The sequence below is a fragment of the Artemia sp. Qi Xiang Cuo genome, chromosome 7, assembly GCF_049724085.1.
Source record: "Artemia sp. Qi Xiang Cuo chromosome 7, ASM4972408v1, whole genome shotgun sequence".
NCBI lineage: Eukaryota > Metazoa > Arthropoda > Branchiopoda > Anostraca > Artemiidae > Artemia > Artemia sp. Qi Xiang Cuo.
In genome coordinates, this window is record NC_142800.1 from 21,618,608 (window position 1) to 21,638,266 (window position 19,659).

The 19,659-nt window shown below is 32.2% G+C and overlaps 1 protein-coding gene across 1 annotated transcript in view; it reads left to right on the plus strand.

Annotated features, from left to right (window-relative positions):
• Positions 1-19,659, plus strand: part of LOC148950046 (irregular chiasm C-roughest protein-like) — a 236,950-nt gene that overhangs the window by 201,322 nt on the left and 15,969 nt on the right. The window contains exons 8-10 of the mRNA XM_089092086.1: positions 8,221-8,479; positions 13,059-13,217; positions 18,744-18,857. Of these exons, the coding sequence (XP_088948212.1) occupies positions 8,221-8,479; positions 13,059-13,217; positions 18,744-18,857 (532 nt within the window). The remainder of the gene's footprint in view (positions 1-8,220; positions 8,480-13,058; positions 13,218-18,743; positions 18,858-19,659) is intronic.

Here is a 19,659-nt window from a genome sequence, read left to right on the forward strand (position 1 = left end):
TGGAAGCACTAAGTGGATTGGTTGGATAATATCATAAGCGTCTTTTTATTTTTTGTATTTTCTTTTCTATTTTATTTTCTTTTTCTTATTATATTTTCTATTGCTTTCCTTTTATTTTTATTTCCTTTCTATGTATAATAATATGACCATATTTTTTAATTGGGCTAGTGTGTTTTTCCTAAGATTCCAAAATGTAATCCTTTGGTTAAAAGCACAATATATTATTTTTGTTATAATTTGGGTATTCAATTTTCTGATTTTTCTTGGAAGGTTAATTCAGATGCAAAATAAATGTATATATCTATAGCTTGTTGAATCTGTGTAAAAAAATTTTTGTAAGTTTAATTTGGATGCAAAATAGATTTGATCCTTGTCTTTTTTGTGGTCCGAGTATATGCAGAATGGAGTTTATTAACGAATTACTTTCTCTATTTAAAAATGAAATGGGTTATTTAGTGCAACCGCTTGGCATTTAATTTGGTTGGGCTATGTTGTTACACAAGTTTAGTTTTAGTGTGAAATGGATTTTTCTTTAGGTTTACGATGTTTAGTTTTAGTACCAAGAGACCGAGCTGCGTTCCATGAAAAGAAAGGCAGTTCTTAATCTCTTTCGCAAAACAACTTTATTCTATTCGCTGTAGAAAGTAAAACATTAGAATATTGGACGTCTGGGTATTTGTAACGGCATTCATATGATTTTTTCCCCAAAAAAATTATGGCCCTAAACGAACTTTCCCAAAGCTCTAAACTGTTCAGATCATTTTTTCACACAAGAGAATGAACACTCATTTTATCATGAATGATCTTATTAAACAAACAATAATTGTATGTACGATATTCGGTTAACAGAAATGTCTTTCTCTAAAAGCTCGGAATTAATTGATTTGCCAACAAAGAAATAGTGTTTTGAAACTCCTCCTACTTATAGTCAAGGATTTCAACCTACATGGGTCTCTAATTTCAGTCAGCAGACAACTTTTCGAAAATCTTAAGGGGGCTATGAGGGAGTAACAAATTCGTGACCTATTTCGTCGTGACTTATTTTGATCACTTTTTGACTAATTAAAATGGTAATATTCCAATTTTCAGAAGAAACTATAATGGCTTTTCTGAGGAAAATATACAGGTTTTGCTCGTTGGTTAGGTTGTATTTAAGCCATTCCGCAAAGGAAAATTTAATAATTTCTTTAAAGACTAAACTTTTTTAATAAATTACTTTAAAGAACTTTTGTTTAGGTCTATTTTGTTTTTCTTAAGTTGTGTTGCTGCATGGAATGTTAATTTTCATCGAAGAATAAATATATCTGAGCGAGAGAGGCATTACCGGCTGAGCATGTTAGTTTATTTAGCTGTATCTTTTTAAGCAAAGTTAGTTTGTTTACACATGTAGATGTGTCAGATTGAAGCGAACATGAATATCAAAGTTCTACTGAAGCCATTGGAAGCTCTCCATATATTTCTAAAAGGTTTAAAAAAAAAACAAAATATTAAATTTTTGTATATTTAAAAAAAAACCATTAAAATTTGTGAAAAAAGTAAACATACCATAAATTTATGAATATGAAAAATACAAATATATAAAAATAGAAATTTGGAGAAAAACTTTAATAAAAAGTGCATACTGAGCCACCCAGCATAATTGTATGACAGCCATTTGCGTAGGAGAGATTTGAGCCAAAATCCTAATATTTTACGAGTTTTTCGACAATTTTTTTATTTTTTCACGCAATTATCTTGTTCTGTGAATTGTATTCCAAATTTGAGGATTTTGTTTGAGTTTTATTTTTTAATTTCCGTTGGGGGAAGGGATTTTGTACTCGTGTATTATGCGCCACTCACTCAAGTTTACGCAGTGTAAATTTCGAGAACACGCCGGTTTTTTCGTCAGTTTCTTCGTTACTTTAGAGATAAATTTGGCCTATAGATTTGCACATTAGAGGGGGAGGGGTAAAGTATAGAGGGGCTGCATGCAAAATGTGTTTGGCAGAATTATTCTGCATATTAGATAGATAGATAAATAAGAGTATTTTAAAGCCAAATATACAGCCATGAACACAGTAAAATAACATAAATGAAAGGCACAAATAATACTTGGAAAAACGGTCATTTGAAAAAAAAAACATTTAACACTTGGAAAAAACTTTTTTTTTTTTTTTTTTTTTTTTTTTTTTTTTTTTTATAGTTTATAAAAACTTCCGGATACCTCGCTATTCTTCCGTAATTTTTTAGTGGCCATATACCTAAAAAGAATTGTTTTCTGACTTCAAACTATCCAAAAACTTTATCGCCCACATATGTGCAAATATATAGCCCAACTTATATATTTCCCATAGTGTTCTGTCATTTGTCTTTTCATATAAAAAATATTTTATATCTTTTTAGTTTTTTTTCTATTATGCTCCATAGTTTTTACTTAGAATATTATTTTACTTTATTTCTGCTCATTTTTGGTTTAATGAGGCTCTTTACTTTTCTTTAAAAGACTTATGTTTCCCATTAGCAAATAATATCTGTAAGTAATTAAATAAAATTAAAAGAACAGGTTTTTTCTACTGACAGTAAGGAGCAACATCAAGCCTTAAAACAAAATGAAATTATTACGTATATGAAAGGGATTGCCTCCTCCTCAAGACCTCGCTCTTTACGTTAAAGTTCTCTCTCCATGAAAAAATCTGATACTTGTGTGTTATACGCCACTGACTCAAGATTACGATGTGTAAAACTCGAGAACAAGCTGGTTTCTTCGTTACTTTAGAAACAAATGTGGAATATATATTTGTACATTAGGGGGGGGGGGTACAGTAGGTACAATCATTCTGCATATTATGAAGTAAGAATTGTTTTCTGACTTAAAACTGTCAAAATACTTTACCCCTCCCCCTTATGTGCAAATATGTAGCCCAAATTATATATTTCACATTTATTCTGTCACTTGTCTTTGTCTTGTCTCACGCTAAGCTGAAAAAAAAAAACTAACGAAAAAACTGGTTTTGTTCTTGAGTTTTACACAACGTAAACTTGAGTGAGTTACCTGTAATACTGAAGTACCAAAACTCCTTCCCCCTACGGAAAAAAAAACTCAAATAAAATTCTCAAATTTGGAAAACCTTATTTTCCACGGAGGGGGGGGGTATTTTCTGGGGGCATAAACGCCTAGAACCTTTAAATCAATCGTTTTTAGTTATATAAACTAACTTTCTATAGCTCTTCTCGAAAATTATGAAAAAGGATCTTAGTTATTTATTATTTATTTAGTTATTACTTATTAATTATTTACTAATTAATTACTTAGTTATGTTATAATATCATAGCTATTTTTTTTATAGTGAAGCAAACAAAAAGAAAAAAAAGGCAAATTAGTGCTAACCCAATCCGACTAAAAAAAGCAAACAAAATTTTTTGCTGGAAAAAAGTTTTTTTTTACCATTTTCAATTTACAACTTTATTCTTTCGGTACAATCTTTCGAAACTATCTGTCCTCAAAAATTATTTTTCCTGAAGAAACTTAAATTTCAGAATTCATTCAATTTGGAATGCCGAAGCTGTTAATATCAGTCGCAGTACATAGGCTTGCCAGGAAAGATAGTCAAAGAAAGATAAATAAGTTAAGACGTTTTCTCCCCAAAAGCAATCACTCCTAACTTGCACCATAGAGCTAGAAAAACCCCTTCTTTGATTCACCCTCTTTATTGAAAAGGGGATTTATGGCTGGCTTATATTACTGGGACTGTTTATTCATTTATTTTCTAAGGGAAGAGGCGTTGAATTGGCTGAATGAAAGCTGAAGATATAAGTGAATTCCAAGTAGATTTAAAAATCCTTTTTGTGATATTCGAAATTTTTTTCTTTATCCGGGAAGATGAAAATATTTACTTCTTAAAGAAGAGATAGTAATTTGTATCTTTCTTACTGTTGCTTGCTTTTGAAATGGCTTTCTAGATAAGGGACATAATTTTAAAAGATCAATAAAATTTGTGATTTTTCAATTTAATGAAAAATAACTTGATAGCTACTGACGGATTAGTAAGTAAATATAGAAAAAAAAATTCCACACAATTTTAAGAGTTAGAGAAAAATTATTAATTCGCTTATTTTAAGTTAAAAAAAAACTGAGTCGTAAAAAAAAAAAACATTTTGAAGTCGTTTGCACAAAAACTTCTTTTCGATTTCCCTGGTCTATTGATTATTTTCAGCCAAATTCAACATTTTCATAGACTATTACTTTCAACAAATAAATTTAATCATAAACATTAAAACAATTATGTTGAAGTTGTTTGCACAGAAAACTTCTTTTTGACTGTCCTGAATTGTAGAAGCCACCAGGAAATTCCAAAAAATAAAAATGGCAAAGACTGCAAAAAAAAAGTAAAGACAAAAATTTCGCTGTGCCATTTGAATTAATGCCGGAAACGAATATTTCCAGTGTAGGAACAGCGTTGATCTTGTCCTTTTTTAGATCAGTGGCTCAATTTTGTCAATATCCTAGGCGGGGGGGGGGGCAGATGAATTCAAAATTTTCCCAAGTGAAAATGGCCAAGTGAAAAATGAAACAAGAGCTATGTAGTACCATAAAGGCAAAGGTATACTAAAGAAAACTGATCTGTTTCTGTGGATGTTTGAATTATGTAGGCGGCCTACATAATTCATAATTCGTAGGCCTATCTTAGTTTTGACAAGATTTTAGATTTCAGCTGGGGGTCTGGGGGACAGTCCCCGCCCTCCCTGCCTGATAGCAAGTTACGTCTATCTCATGAAATTCAGGTTTGGGCAGAAAAAAAATTGTATATTGTGTTTGTCGAAAAGACATTGAAAATGTTTTCGCTCTCAGATGACCATTTTTAAACCTTCCTCAATTCAACGACGTTATCGATGGTTTATTTTGGCTAGATCATTAGTTTATCTTTTTTCTTTCTTTTAGAATTTTCCACATCTTTTAGTATACAAAGAACGTTTTCCATATGTACAATAGAAAGCCCAAATGTCGATTTAAACCAGAAAAGCTAATTTTTCTTTTCAAAGTTTTGTGCGTTGAATGTTGAATATTCCAATTGCTTCTTTTGTATTCCTTGGAAAATGGGAGATCGGGAGAAAAGTGATGTGGTTGGAATGCTATTTAAGGCTGTTTGAAAGGAAACTTTTGTTCTTTTACCCTGTTTCTTTGTCGCCAACTTTTCTGTTAAAATGAAAGAAACTAAAGAAATATTAAACCGACCAGAAATTACTTAAGTGATATTGCACCTCCGTGCTTAGGATAAAAAATTTATTGCAATCGTGCGTGTCTCCTAGTATATTTGATATTCTAATTGAAGCATTAGACTAACAGTCTCATAAGGGGCGCCAACAGAAGGAGGGTTTTTTTTAGAGGAAAGGGTACGGATTTTTCTAGGAAAAAAAAAAGACTTTCAAAATATAGAGGGAAGAATACATATATATATATATATATATATATATATATATATATATATATATATATATATATATATATATATATATATATATATATATATATATATATATATATATATATATATATATATATATATATATATATATATATATATATATATATATATATATATATATATATATATATACTCTCTCTATATATATATATATATATATATATATATATATATATATATATATATATATATATATATATATATATATATATATATATATATATATATGTATACTGAAAATGCCCAAGGTGGTATTTGACCTAAGGGTTAAAAGACAGTTTAAATTCCGACTTTGGATAGTTCCGGTTAAGTAGATAAAAATTCTCACCGTTTTTCCTGACATATACCTTTAGGAAACGATTACTCTACTATTTATCAAAATATTGTATTGTATATGTTATTTTAATTTCAAAAAGTATAGATGTTATAGTGTATATGTCGATATATGTAATTTCTATAGTGTAGATGTAACCTTGAATGTCGAAATTCACCGATGAATGTCCGAAATACCTTTTTTTCTCCTTGGATTTAGTCAGCGCTGCCAGTCAACTTTTTCAGTTTCATGCAAGGTTTGATGATGACACAGTAGGTTACTTTTTAACCCATTTCTGATATTTACAACCAAATTTAACCGAACCTAAAGTAACATAATCTAACCTAACTTCAACTTTTACCATCATAGCTCGCATAAGACTGAAAAAGCTGACTCGCAGAGTTAATTGAATTCAAGCAGAGAAAAAGGAATTTCGGACATTCACCGGTGAATATCGACATTAGTCAGATTTCGGACATTCAAGGTATCATAGGCACTACACCGTTCTTCCCTGACGCGTTTTTACAGGCTGGAGACCGTCTTACCAGTGTTTCTGAACTTACCATTAGATGCTGAGAGGCCGTTTTCAGTGTGTCTGACATCTCCATTACAGACCAGTATGTCTGTACTTACCATAAATGTGAAGGTGTCAATCAACCTTACTTCCGAATAAAAGACCCGGATAATACCAAATGGCACAGAATTACTGAAGAGTTACGAAAACTTTGGTTCCTCTAAATCCACTTTTTTGGCTTAGAAATCCGTTCTTAGAGTGACACCGTAAAAACCATGCCTCAATTACAACGATTTAAAATCAGTCGCAAAGTGTATTTTAATTAAACACGCTAAATATTTTCATTAAAATACTGATTATCCAAAACCTCGAGTTTTTAAGATACCTGCTCTTTGCCAAGCATGACATTATAGTTTCAAATTGTGCTGTTCCATTACTGATGTTGTACGTATACTATATATATCTTACTTCATGTGTCCGTAAATTTTAACAGTTTCAAATTAATTGTCGAATTTATCTACAAGAGTTCGTGGGAGTTCATAAATCATTGTCACTTTGTAATTTCTTGCGTATTTCGTACGGGAATTGAAAGAGTAATGCAAAATTAACTCCTCGTGTCAGACATGTACGGAGAATTTATTTTGGGGAGGTATATTTTCAGGGTTTCCTTGCATGTTTTCAAAATAGAAAAGAAAGGGATTTTTTTTTTTTTTTAAGGATTAAGAACTAACTGTAGATGAAAAATAAGTAAAAGAAACGCAAACCAATAAAATCAGCAAACTTCTGGCATAAACTAAAGCCGTATCCATGTATTAGGGAGAAAAGGCGGATGTAGGCCTAATTAAGCAAGAGATGAATATAAAGATAAGTAATCTTGGTTCAAAGATTTTCCTTCTAGGCTTGCGAGGGTGACTGTTCAGTTTATACTCTCTTCTGAATTAAATTATAATTTTTAGTCAACAAAATTGTTACCTCATTACTTTCAGAAAATTTCTATTTGTCGGATTTTTGGACTAGCTTTCATTTGGGGGAGAAAAGAGCTGTTGCAAATTCTGGACAAATTGTCATAGTTGTTTTGGTGCGGGCCCGGAGACTCTTGTTGTGCATATCCTTGATTCTTGTTTCATCAATAAGTATATTAAGATGTTGATGTCTAAGCTTACAGTGATGTCAGTTTTGAAAATCAAACTATCCTTATTAAATTTATATCATATAATCAATCTTTAGAAGAAGAGGCAGTAGGTGATCAGCAAATGGACAAACTGGATCACGAAAAAATTGAATAACGGATGCATTTGCTAAACATTTATAGTCAAGAAACAACCATGTGCTCGAACCAACCCCTTTAGAGCTCTTGTATGATGGACAAACTAGAATATTTAAACAGGGCAGTACGAGGATCGGCCAGCCAGTTCGTTAGCCGTTGGTGTTCTTGCTGCAATATCAGTTATAGTCAGAAACCCAGGAAAATTGTGTATATTAACTTTTTATATTTTACTTCCATTTTGTATTTTCATAATTTACGTCACATTCTACTCTTGCATCGCCGATTAACGCTACGTTGACAAGGTGTATGCAGAGGCAATCTAACTGCCTATAGACGATTAGCTCACGCAATTGAAGACAAAGCATATCACTGCTTTACTTCAGGTCCGTTATCAGATGAGTATCAGACGATCAGATGTTTCGCTTCAAATTGGAAGTGTTGGGCCATAATTTGATTAAACGATATATCGATGTTTTAACTTTCAATATATGTTATATTGATTTCGATAGTTGTCAGTTGTCATATATGAGTTCTTGTAAATAAGTTTTTATGTCTTCTTTTTCTTGTTGTTAATGTTAGGCGGAATTTATAACAAGTTAATTAATAATTAGCTGATAGTCTTACAATATTCTTACTTCCATTTTTATATTGTTTTTTCTCCTAGGTTCTAAGTACGGGTCCAGCATATACATTCTGGATTGGTCGTGACATGGGTGGCCGCTATATTTGCACTGCTCGTACGCCAGGATTCCCTGAGGTCAGTGCAGATGCCGCTGTCTTCTTGAAAGGACCCCCGGCAGTCAGCAGTAAGAGGATACAATATGGTGCCATGGGAGAAGTCAGTCGGCTAGAATGCACTGCTTTTTCTATCCCACGCCCGGAAAGGGTGTTTTGGGCAAGAAATGGTATTGAATTGGATTTGTGTAAGTATCCAGTTATTTTTGTGGTATTAAAGAGTGAAATGGAAACCTATAAATTGGTGCAAAATACGCAATTTAAGGGGAGTTTACTATACCCATAAGTTGTTTTCTTGAGAAAATTTCCGAGCTCTGACGTAAGATCTGTTGATCATCGCTTGTAAAAGCTTTTGACTTATAAATTTGGGTAAATAATAAATTTGAAAATTTAATAGATATGCATAAATAATGCTCCTGAGGTTAGGGAGGCACTCATAGGGGTCTCGAAACCCACTCTGCCCCGAAGATCTCAAAATTTTCTGAGCTTAAGGGCCCTTTTTGTTCGAATTATCAAATCAAAATTATTTTTCCTTATTCCCTCCCTCCAGAAAATTCATGCGTGCGTGCGTGCGTAGCAGAGCTATGCGAAACGGGGAAAAAATTCAACTTTTACGGTCATTTCACCTACAGTATAATGTATAACAAATAGGCTTTCGGGAATGGCTTTAGGAAGGGCTTTAGAAAAACTGCTAAAGGAAATGGTAATTTTGATGTTGCAGTGTTACAAAATTCATTTTCAAATTTAAGTATAATATAACATAATTAAATATAGTATAAACATAATTAAATATAATATAATTTATATATAACCTTTCAGAAAAACTTTTTTTTCTGTTTGAGGTGCCAATCACTTGGCTTAAAAGGAGGCTTAAGGAGGGCGGAGAGCTCCTGTCAACGTGCCATCAGGTTAGCTTGGTGCTGAACAGGCACAATATCTTTTGGTTCTAGACCTACTTAAAATATAATTTATAGACAAAATAAGTTAGTTTACACTATATAACGCCTAAATAAAGCCATTGCCCTCTGGCCCCCGAAACGAAATTCCAGCTACGCTGCTATCCTGAAGCATTTATGTCAAGGGATAGATACACGTCCTGCATTTTATTCTCGGATCTTACCAAATTTTTAATTGTCGATAAAAATTTTTTTAGTCACAAAAAGGATATGCCTGAATGTTCATTCCCTTAAAATTCGATTTTATCTATTAAAACAAATGATAACGATTGTTAATCAATATGAAAAGAATCTACAAGGAATCTATGGAGAATAAAAAGATCTTGGGCCGTGTATTCGTTGATTTGTGTATTTAGTTGACGATCACCCAGGTCGAAATAGATGTATGTAGGAAAGAGAGGTGCTTCTTACGCACCTTCAGCTTAGCATGGTGATGAAACTGCAGAACTTGTCTTGGTTCTAAGCCTTCTCAGAATACGAGATATTGAACAAAATAAGTTCTCTTACATTACACAATGCTGAAATAAATCCCCCCCCTCTAGAAACAGAATTCCAGTTACGTTTCTGTATTTTATTTTGGAAGCCTGCCAAATTTTTATTTCTTAAAGAAATCTCTTCTGTTTTTCCCATCTCTTCAGGCCCATAGAATTACTTTATGTATTAAAACAAATGCTAGTAAAGAATAATCAATATGAAAAGAATCTTGAAAGGAAGCTATGGAATCTCAAAAGAGTGTAAGCATTTATGGGGGCGTTGAGGTGCTCTCAAGTGCATAAGTGGCTATTTTAATCGTTTTTTTGTTTTTGTAGTGAACTAGAAATCGATGGGTGAGGATTTTTCCAGGAAAATAATATTCAAAGAAAAACATTTAACGTACCTGTCAAGGAAGTCATGGAATAATGGTAGAGTGGTCAAACTATCATGGGGAATATTTGAAAGGGCGAAGCTCCATTATACTTTTTTTTTAACTTATAGCGGTTTTAACTGTCAGCAAGGGTCTTGAAAAATACGCTTTCAAAAAAGAAGGAAAATAAAGACGGTAATGTTTTTCTTCGGAAAACAGCTGTTTCATCGGAAATCAATTTGAGTGTTCTTAAACTTACAATAAAGTTGCTTTAAAATTACGTTGAAGCAACGACAGAATTGTTGTTCCCTATACAGATTGTTGTTAAGGAGTTACTGCTTTTCATGATCCAGCCAATTATCGTCCTATATCTTTGCTGTCTATTTTTAGCAAAATTTTTGAAAAGACCATGCTTTCCCGTCTACTTGCTTTTCTAGAGGCTAAAAGATTTTTTCATAATTTTCAGTTTGGCTTCCGAGCTAAACATTCTACGGAGTGTAACTGTTTTAAATTTCTCCACATCGCGCTTGACTTTTGTTTGATTCCTGCTGCTATATTCCTAGATTTCCGTAAGACTTTTGACTCTTTAACTCATGAGATTCTGCTGTATAAGCTATCACACAAAGGTGTAAGAGGACAGGCCCATGCTTGGTTTGATTCCTATTTATCAGGTAGAACTATCTCCGTAGATTCCCTTTCCCGTTTTTCGTCTAAATTTGAGTTTGGTGTTCCTCAAGGCTCTGTTCTTGGACCGTTTCCGTTTTTGATTTATGTTAATGAACTTATAGTTGGGATAAAGAAACAAAAACCTACAGTTTGCTGTCGCCTATGTCATCCTGAATCTTTAAATGCTAAAAGAAATCCACCGTTTTCGCAGGATGTGGACACTCTCGTTGCTTTCGCTGATGACAGTACCATTGGTACTGTAGTAGGAACTGAGTCTGAGATGCTTCCCAAATTCGCTAAGTCAAGTTTTTTAATTTTTTCCCGTATTTCTCTGGCGTGCCCTGAGTTAATTAATATCAAGCTTTCAAGGGGCTCTCTCAGTAGACCTAAGGATCGACATGTCCGATTTTTCGGTATTCTTCTCCATGAAAACCTTTCATTCAAGCATCATATTGGACTAATTAATATGAAGATCTCAAGGAGTCTTGGAATTTTGAAGAAGCTAAAACACATTTTTCCTGGATCAGTTCTAAAAATTCTGTTCCGTTGCTTAGTTCAGTCCTACGTCTCTTATTGCCCAACAATATGGATGTCAACTATCGCTTCTTTTTTGAAACCACTTTCTAAGTTATATGATAAGGCAAGAAGGCTTATACAGGAAACAAATTGTTCTACAACCAACCCAACTAGCCCATTACTTGATTTGCAGTCTCTCTACATTCTTTCGTGTGCGTCTTTCACTTTTAATCAACTTCATGATGATGTTCCCACAGCCCTTCAAACTACTTCTTCTTTCGTCACTGATAGGACTTCGCATCATCTTCGCAATATTGATTGATTGATTATAAATTTAGTATCCGGTTATTCTACGAATAGGGCTATTCTGATCCTAAGAATTACGAGGTTTGGGGTTTGAAGTATACCATAGGCTTTAAGGTATTTGTTCCCACTACAGCAAGCGATTTTGCGACGAACCTGCAGCTGTAGCTTGCATCAAAATGATAAGATGCTTACACCATTGGATTTGCTAGTCTCAAATGTATCAATTCACTAAAACAGAATTATGATATTACTTAGACTTTTTCATGGGGGAGGATCTAAAATTGCTTAAAAAATAGGAAAATTGTCATTTTTCAACTATTTTCAACTAAATTTAAGATAATTTTCAATCTAAAAAACATTTTGCACTAAATTTCAATAAAATAAAAGTTCAAAATAGGGATAACATCCTTTTTAATAGACAGTGTATAGAAAATTCACAAAAAAAATACCAGATATTTTTTTGGTCACATATACAGTGACCGTCATCAGTAGTAAAACTACTGATGTCATCAGTCAGTAGTTTTACTATTGATGACTGTCATTGTATATGTGACTGAAATATCCGGTATTTTTTGTGAATTTTCTATACACTGTCTATTAAAAAGGATTTTATCCCTATTTTGAACTTTTATTTTATCGTCATGGAAAGGCAGTGTGGTCTCCGAAATTATCTACTAAATTTCAAAAATTTATTCGGCAGTTGGATAGAGCTGGATCTAAGCTAGGGAATTATATCAAATATAACGTCCTTCGTTGATATATCAAAATCTTAAGAGAGCAGAAACATAACACACTAAAAATTGCACAGGGAACATAAACCTTAAACGAAGAAAAGTTAACCGGTCGTGAAGACCGTAAAACGGTCTCTATGATGTTCCAGTGTCCTGGTAGCGGAAAAAAGTGGACTCGTCAGTGCTACCCAATCAAAAATATTATTTTCATTGGTTTTCTAGCCATTGGGTTGTAAATTTCCTGTTTAGGGTTTTCGACAATTCCAATGGTACACATTTTGTTTCGACCCGACACCATTTTTGAGGGGTTTTGTGCAATTCCTGAATCAGCTACAGATGGAAATTGTTTCTCGCTATGCATATATATTTTTTTTTTAACTTTTCAGTTTTTGGTTACTATGAGCAGTAGTTTGTTCTTTACTAGGTTTCAGCTACCGCTCAACCTTAATTGCTGTGATATGAATTACTAGAAAAAATTAAGCATAATGGACACTGTTGTTCCATTCATCATAATTCTCAAATAATTATCAATGCTCTTTTTTGAGTAAAGAATAAAAGAGAAAAATAACCAATCGGAGGCCGTTTACTCTTTACCAAATTTATACTTTTTTTTTTTTTTTTTTTTTTATTTGCTCGTTGAGTCTCTTGGCTCTCAGCTGAAAAAATGACTGTTGAAAAAAATATTAAATGACAGCGTAAATTAAGCAGCTCTAACATTTCCAAATATTTATTCTATTTCTTCTTTTAGCGAGTGACCATTATGCTGTTGTCGAAGATCTTATGGTAGATGGAATTCGAAGTACTTTGATAGTGCGAGACGTGTCTGATCTAGATTTTGGGTCGTACAATTGCACAGTTCTTAACTCTTACGGTGCAGATGTGGCAGAAATAGTTATGCAACAACAAAGTGAGTAATTTTTTATGTAAATTTTTTTAATTTTTTTAAGAAATTTTTTTAGTAATTTTTTTAAGTGAATTTCGCCAATTTCCCCTTTTTACCAAACCTTCATCATTTTACCAAATAAATTTGACAAAAATTCAGCTAAAGATAACGCAATGGTAAGACGAGAACGATTCATTTCTAAATCTTATTGCTTTAAAGTTTATATATATATATATATATATATATATATATATATATATATATATATATATATATATATATATATATATATATATATATATATATATATATATATATATATATATATATATATATATATATATATATATATATATATATATATATATATATATATATATATATATATATATATATATATATATATATATATATATATATATATATATATATATATATATATATATATATATATATATATATATATATATATATATATATATATATATATATTATGGAAACTTGTTTTCATTTTTTTTTTTTTTGCCCTCCTGTAAAACTATAAAAATGGTATATATCTCCTGTTGTATTATGACACCTGCGTTGTATAAGCCCAAAACTCCAAACCTGATAATAAAAAACTTTAAAATAAGTTCATAGCTTCTATGAATTCTCTGGACTATCTGACAAATTTGGAAGATAGCATTAAAGGTCAAATGTTTCCTTTAATCCTTAGAGTATTATAGCAATAAAGAATATTTCATGTGAGAAAATAATCGCTTGCAAAGTATTGCATTCCCATTGAATCACGGATTGCAAGATTTTGTGTTTTGTTTCTTTTGCGAAGTTTTTTTCTCTTCCTCATCGCGTGTCAACGGCTATGACCTCACAATGCCCTGAATAGGAAATAAGGAACTGATTGGACATTTAAAGTGATGGATTGTAAACTCTCTGGCTTTTATGTAATTTTGGAACAATAACATTTATTATGAAACAAAGTCTTAGCACCTGAAGCCACTTATCAGTTGGGGGAGTGGCTTGTCTTCATTGGCGAGTTTCCTTATTATTTTTAGCACCCGGTTTCGGGTTCAAAATGGCTATTGGCTCGGGAAGGAGAAGAGGGAGTGGATATTGATTGATATCTACTAATGAGGAGATGAAGGCGTGGTCTCTTCTATTTGTTTTATCCATGAATTAAGACAAGGCGAAGTTTGCTCTCTGTGTCTTATTTAAAAGCTCCTTCGAGTCTGGAATCCTTATGATCCTTGTTGCAACGACCAGGACAATGCTTATGAAAGCGAAAGATTACAAATTTTAGATACTTTGGATGTCTTCCATACTCAGCTCCCATACCCATGCCCATACTCAGCTCCCAGCTAGTCTTAGCTCTAGTAGTAGCTCTTGTAACTCTAGTAACAGTACAAGTAAAGATGTAACTTAGATGAAATACGGCCATTGGAAAGAACTAGCCTTTGCACCCCCTCCATAATTTCAAATTTGTTTTTGGATAATTTACTGATATTTACCGGATTATTCACTTACCGATATTTACCGGATTAATAATTTACCGTATAATTACGGATAATATTTTTTTTCCTAAACTCGCGGGGCAAGGGTCCTTTCAAGTATCTTTTATGTCGCTAGTGCTTTACATCGCTCCATCAAAAGGTTGTAAATGACTATTGAATCGTCTTTTGGAGAAGTTTTAAGGAAAATCTCCTCAGGAAAAAGTTCCAAATCAAAGTGCAACGTCGAACGAAGCTGTTCTTCAAGTGCTAGTTTTCGCCCTGTCAATCTTAAGTTAACTGGACCAAGCTACATACCTTCATCCCCCTTTTCGCTGGGCAGTGGGGAGGGAGCATATGTAATTTGCCTTTTTATCTTTTCAAGTTTGTCCTCCCATCCTCCTCGAAATAAATTTCCGCTTTTGATTTTGTAGTTGACACTTCTCGAAAGTGCTAAGACAAAAAAGTGGGTACCTGTCAGTTATTGGAAACACATTCAAGAATTATGCCTAGGTTACATCTCAGAAAACCGGTTTCATAGCTACAAAAACAAGTGATGCATGATACAATGCATTGGACTTAAACAGAATGCACAGGACTTGTATAATTTGGGTTATATTTGCACACTAGGGAGTGGGGGTTAGGTTACGTTAGGTTGGGTTAGGCTAGCTTATCATAATCTTGTTTCTAAAGCATTATTGTATCTTCAAGTTTTGTTATTTTTTATTAGGATTAACCTAATTTCACTTTTTGGGTGTGTTTCCAATAACCAAAAAGTGTTTTCAGGTTCAATTAGTCTTTCTCTCTAGAGAAACTGTAATTGCTCCATGATTGGATATAATAAATGACGACAGTAGGAACTTGTTTATAATTTGTACTTTTTTTTTTCAAATCCCCCCCCCCCGCCTTTTCCAAGGAATAACTCCTGCGTATTTGTCTGTAAAATTAACTTTCTTCCTGATGTTTTTAAGATGCAAAAAAATGTTTTCAGTTGTGTCTACCTTTCTAGAGACTGTATTATAGCTCTATGATATGATATTTTAAATAAAGGCATTAGAATTTTATTTTCCTACAATAATTTTCCAAGTTCATCCCCGAGGCTTGTCCTTGTTAGTTTACGGAAACGCTGTTTAACTTTCAGCAGTCCAATTAAGGATGTACCTGGCGTAACTAGCAAAAAAGAAGTTAAATGTTATTTCAGCGAAAAATTCTCTGCATTGAAACTGTTTCTAAATTGTTTATTTTCATGAGAGCCGTCTAGGAATTAAAAAGCTTTTGCTAGAAAAGAAAGAGAGAAAGAACTAGTTCAAGTTTAACCATATATTTTCCGTATAAATGCATATATTTTTTATTTCTATGAGATTATTTAGGAAATATTTTGTGAGACACTTCTATGGGTTTTTTAGTTGTTACAAGAGCCATCTAAGAATTTGAAAAGATTTTGCTGAAAAAGAGAAAGAACTAGTTCAACCTTAACTATATATTGTCTGTATAAATGCATATATTTTTTATTTTTATGAGAAATTATGTGAGCCACTTATTTGTTTTTTTTTTTTTTTTTATAAGAGCCATCTAAGAATTGAAAAGATTTTGCTGGAAAAGAAAAAGAGAAAGAACTAGTTCAAGTTTAACCATATATTGTCTGTATAAATGCATATATTTTTTATTTTTATGACATTATTTATGAGATATTTTTGAGACGTTTGGATAGTTTTTTATTTTTATAAGAGTCATCAAAGAATTAAAACGCTTTCTGTGTAAAAAGAAAAGAAAAACAGAAAGAACTAATTCAAGTTCGACCATTTATTGTCCGTATACTTGCATATGTTTTTATTTTTAAAAGATTATTTATGAGATATTTTGTGAGACACTTCTTTTTAGTTTTTCTAAGAGCCATCATAGAATTGAAAAGCTTTTTCTGGGAAAGAAAGAGAAAGATAGAAAAAAAAAAAACAGTTCAAATTCAACCATTTATTGTTCTATACACATGCATATATTTTTGTCTTTACGAGATTATTTATGGGGTATTTTGTAAGACACTTCTATGACTTTTTGTTTTTATAAGAGTCATCTAAGAAAACCTTGTATATAATAGGAAAAGAAAAACAAAAGATTAACGCACTTTCAGCCATTTATTGTTCCATAAGCGTTCAACTATATTTTTATTTTATGAGACAATTTGTGAGATTTTTTATGAAATACTTTAACATATTTTTTTAAAGCCAGCTAGGAATTAAATAAAATTTTACGTAAAATAAAGTGCTAGTTCAACCTAAACCATATATTGTTCTGTATATTTACATATACTCAAAATTTGACTAGGCATAGACAAGGATAAAAAAAAATATGTATCAATATGAAAGCAGGAACTAGCCAAAAGATCAACACACGGAAATATTCATCTATAATTGATTATTATTTATCCGGTATATAATTTATCTGGTATTTAAATACCGAAGGATAAACTAATAAATGAACCGTATCAAACTACAACGATATACTTTATAAATTTACTATTTTACAACAAGAAAAATAAAACATAAGAAGTAAAAAAAAAATTATGAAACGTTTACATGCAAAGCTCTGCGAGCGATGCCTAGTGGGTAGTTACTTGTATGAATATATTTGATAAATGGAGGGCCAAAGGCACGTACACATGTGTTTTTTTTTTATTTCAATCTACTTCGGATTACCTTGATCACAAATTCATATCAGCATTGTAACTAATGGAAGTAGTTTTATTTAATAGCCCCTATACAAAAGAATGACTTAATTCACCTAACTGGAATAATCCTGAAATGGGCATCGTAAACTTGGATTTCAGGTTTAAAATTTATTTCTATAACTTAGGGTGAATGTGCTAGCCAAGCCTGTTAACCTAGATTAGTTTTGAGGGGAAGTAGATATCTGACCTGTGATGGTGTGGTAGCTGCTGGTCCTGATTAAGGACATGAAATTTTATTAGGTCTTCCGTATGACCTGGGATATGAGATAAAATTTCTGCCTCGCTTCAGTTTTTCGTAATAGCTTATAAAAACAGGTCCTGAATCATGGATGTAATCGAAGGTCTGTGATCCTTAAACTTTTCAATTTAGTTTATATGGCCCCGTAGAACCTAATCGCCCAGGAACGTACGATGGAGTTTATTTCGGAAGCGAGGAATTATATGAAAATATAATACTTTAGAAACAAAATTATTGAAACTGCGACAAAAAATTATGGAAACCAGGCCGCACAGAACGCATAATATTACATACCTAACCCCTAACCACCTCTAAATATTAACCATTTAATTAATATATGCCTATATTGTAGTTTTCTCACTCAAACTAAGAACATCATAATCGATTCTAGAGAGGCCAACGGGTTTTTGTCAAATCTTAGACAGCTTAGTTTTTGAGTGTGTTCCGTTTAACAGACAAGTACTCCAAGACTAAGTACACGTGTTTGATTCTTTTCTCGTGTTTTTTAAGATTGATAGTATTATTCTTAACTTAATTGATTGCGGACTGTATGGATATCATTAACGTTTCAAGTAGGATTAGGATCCCTATTACTTACCCTATTCCTCGATCACTGATTTTTTGGAATGAGATGTTCAACTTCGCTAAATATAAATAAAAACAAGAAAATTAAATCTTTGTAATTAATTTTCTACTGGATTCCTAGTCAGGTTTAGTATTTTGGGTTAGAATAGGTTATGCCCCACCAGGCATAGGTTGGCACATGTAATTATAATCGTTATAAAGAAATGATGAATATAATGTTTCGAATATATGAATTTCTCCAATGTTCACAATATTGGTTCCCGTAGTAATTACAGTTGCTTTTTTAAAACTGTCAAAATTTTATTTTCGATTATATAATTGATTAAACAAAAATCAAAAGAAAAGAATTGCCGTTATGTGTATGGCAACCCAAAATTTTCACCTGAGTTTTAGGTAGAAATGATGTTTCTCTTAAAACAATGGTTTTCAGTAGATTTGCCCACTCCACCCAGGCGAATTTTGGCTCATGTAATTATTGCTATTCGTTGCAAATAATGATTATAATGTTTCTATTGCAGGAAGTTTTCCGTTGTTCACAATATTGGCTGCTGTTGTAATTGCCATTGTTTTTCTCGTGTCTTGTATGATTCTGCTAATAGTTCTGCGCAAGCGATGTAGGATGATTGGTGATGGTAAGATATATCCTTCTTTTCCTGTTTGCTTTGTAAAAAAAAAAAAAAAAAAAAAAAAAAAAAAAATCGATTGTTTCCACTAGATTTTGAAAAGCACATTTTTTTTCTTTCTTCATCAAAAATAAATGGAAAATGTAGATAAACATCAAAATGCTCCCCGCTAGATTAAAAAAAACATTTTTTTCCTCGAAACTTTATTAAAAATAAATTGAAAAAGGTCGAAACACAGCAAAATTTTCCTTCCTAGATTTTGAAAACTACGTTTTTTAATGTCTACATTAAGAATAAATCGGAAAAAAAAATCCTTGCCTCCTTCCCTCCCCCCCCCTATATTTTTTCGAATTCGCACCACTGCTTAAAGTCTTGAATCACAGCTGTAGGATGAACGGTGGTTTAAGTGACTCTTTTTCTCAGTGGTTTAAGGATAAATGCTCTTACCCTAGAGAAATGTAATAAAAAGTTTCAAAATAAAATATCTTATCACATTGCTTCGGGAATGAAAAAGTATATTTATTTTTATTTTCTTTAAATAGTAAAATTTTCAGTTCAAATATTTAATTGACAATTGGTGAATAGAACATTTGTAAGTACCAGCTGTTTTCAGTAAAGTAGTAGTCAAACTTTATCGTAATAAGAAGGAGTAACAGTTCACATACTATGGATCCAGTATTCACATACTGGATGTGCGCGCAGCAGTGTTGACCTCTGGCGGACTGGGGATGCAGTGACTTGTTCGTAGCAGTAGTACTTTTTCTGAAAACGAGTTGGTAGAATTGAATTGGCATTTGACATGCTGTTTTAT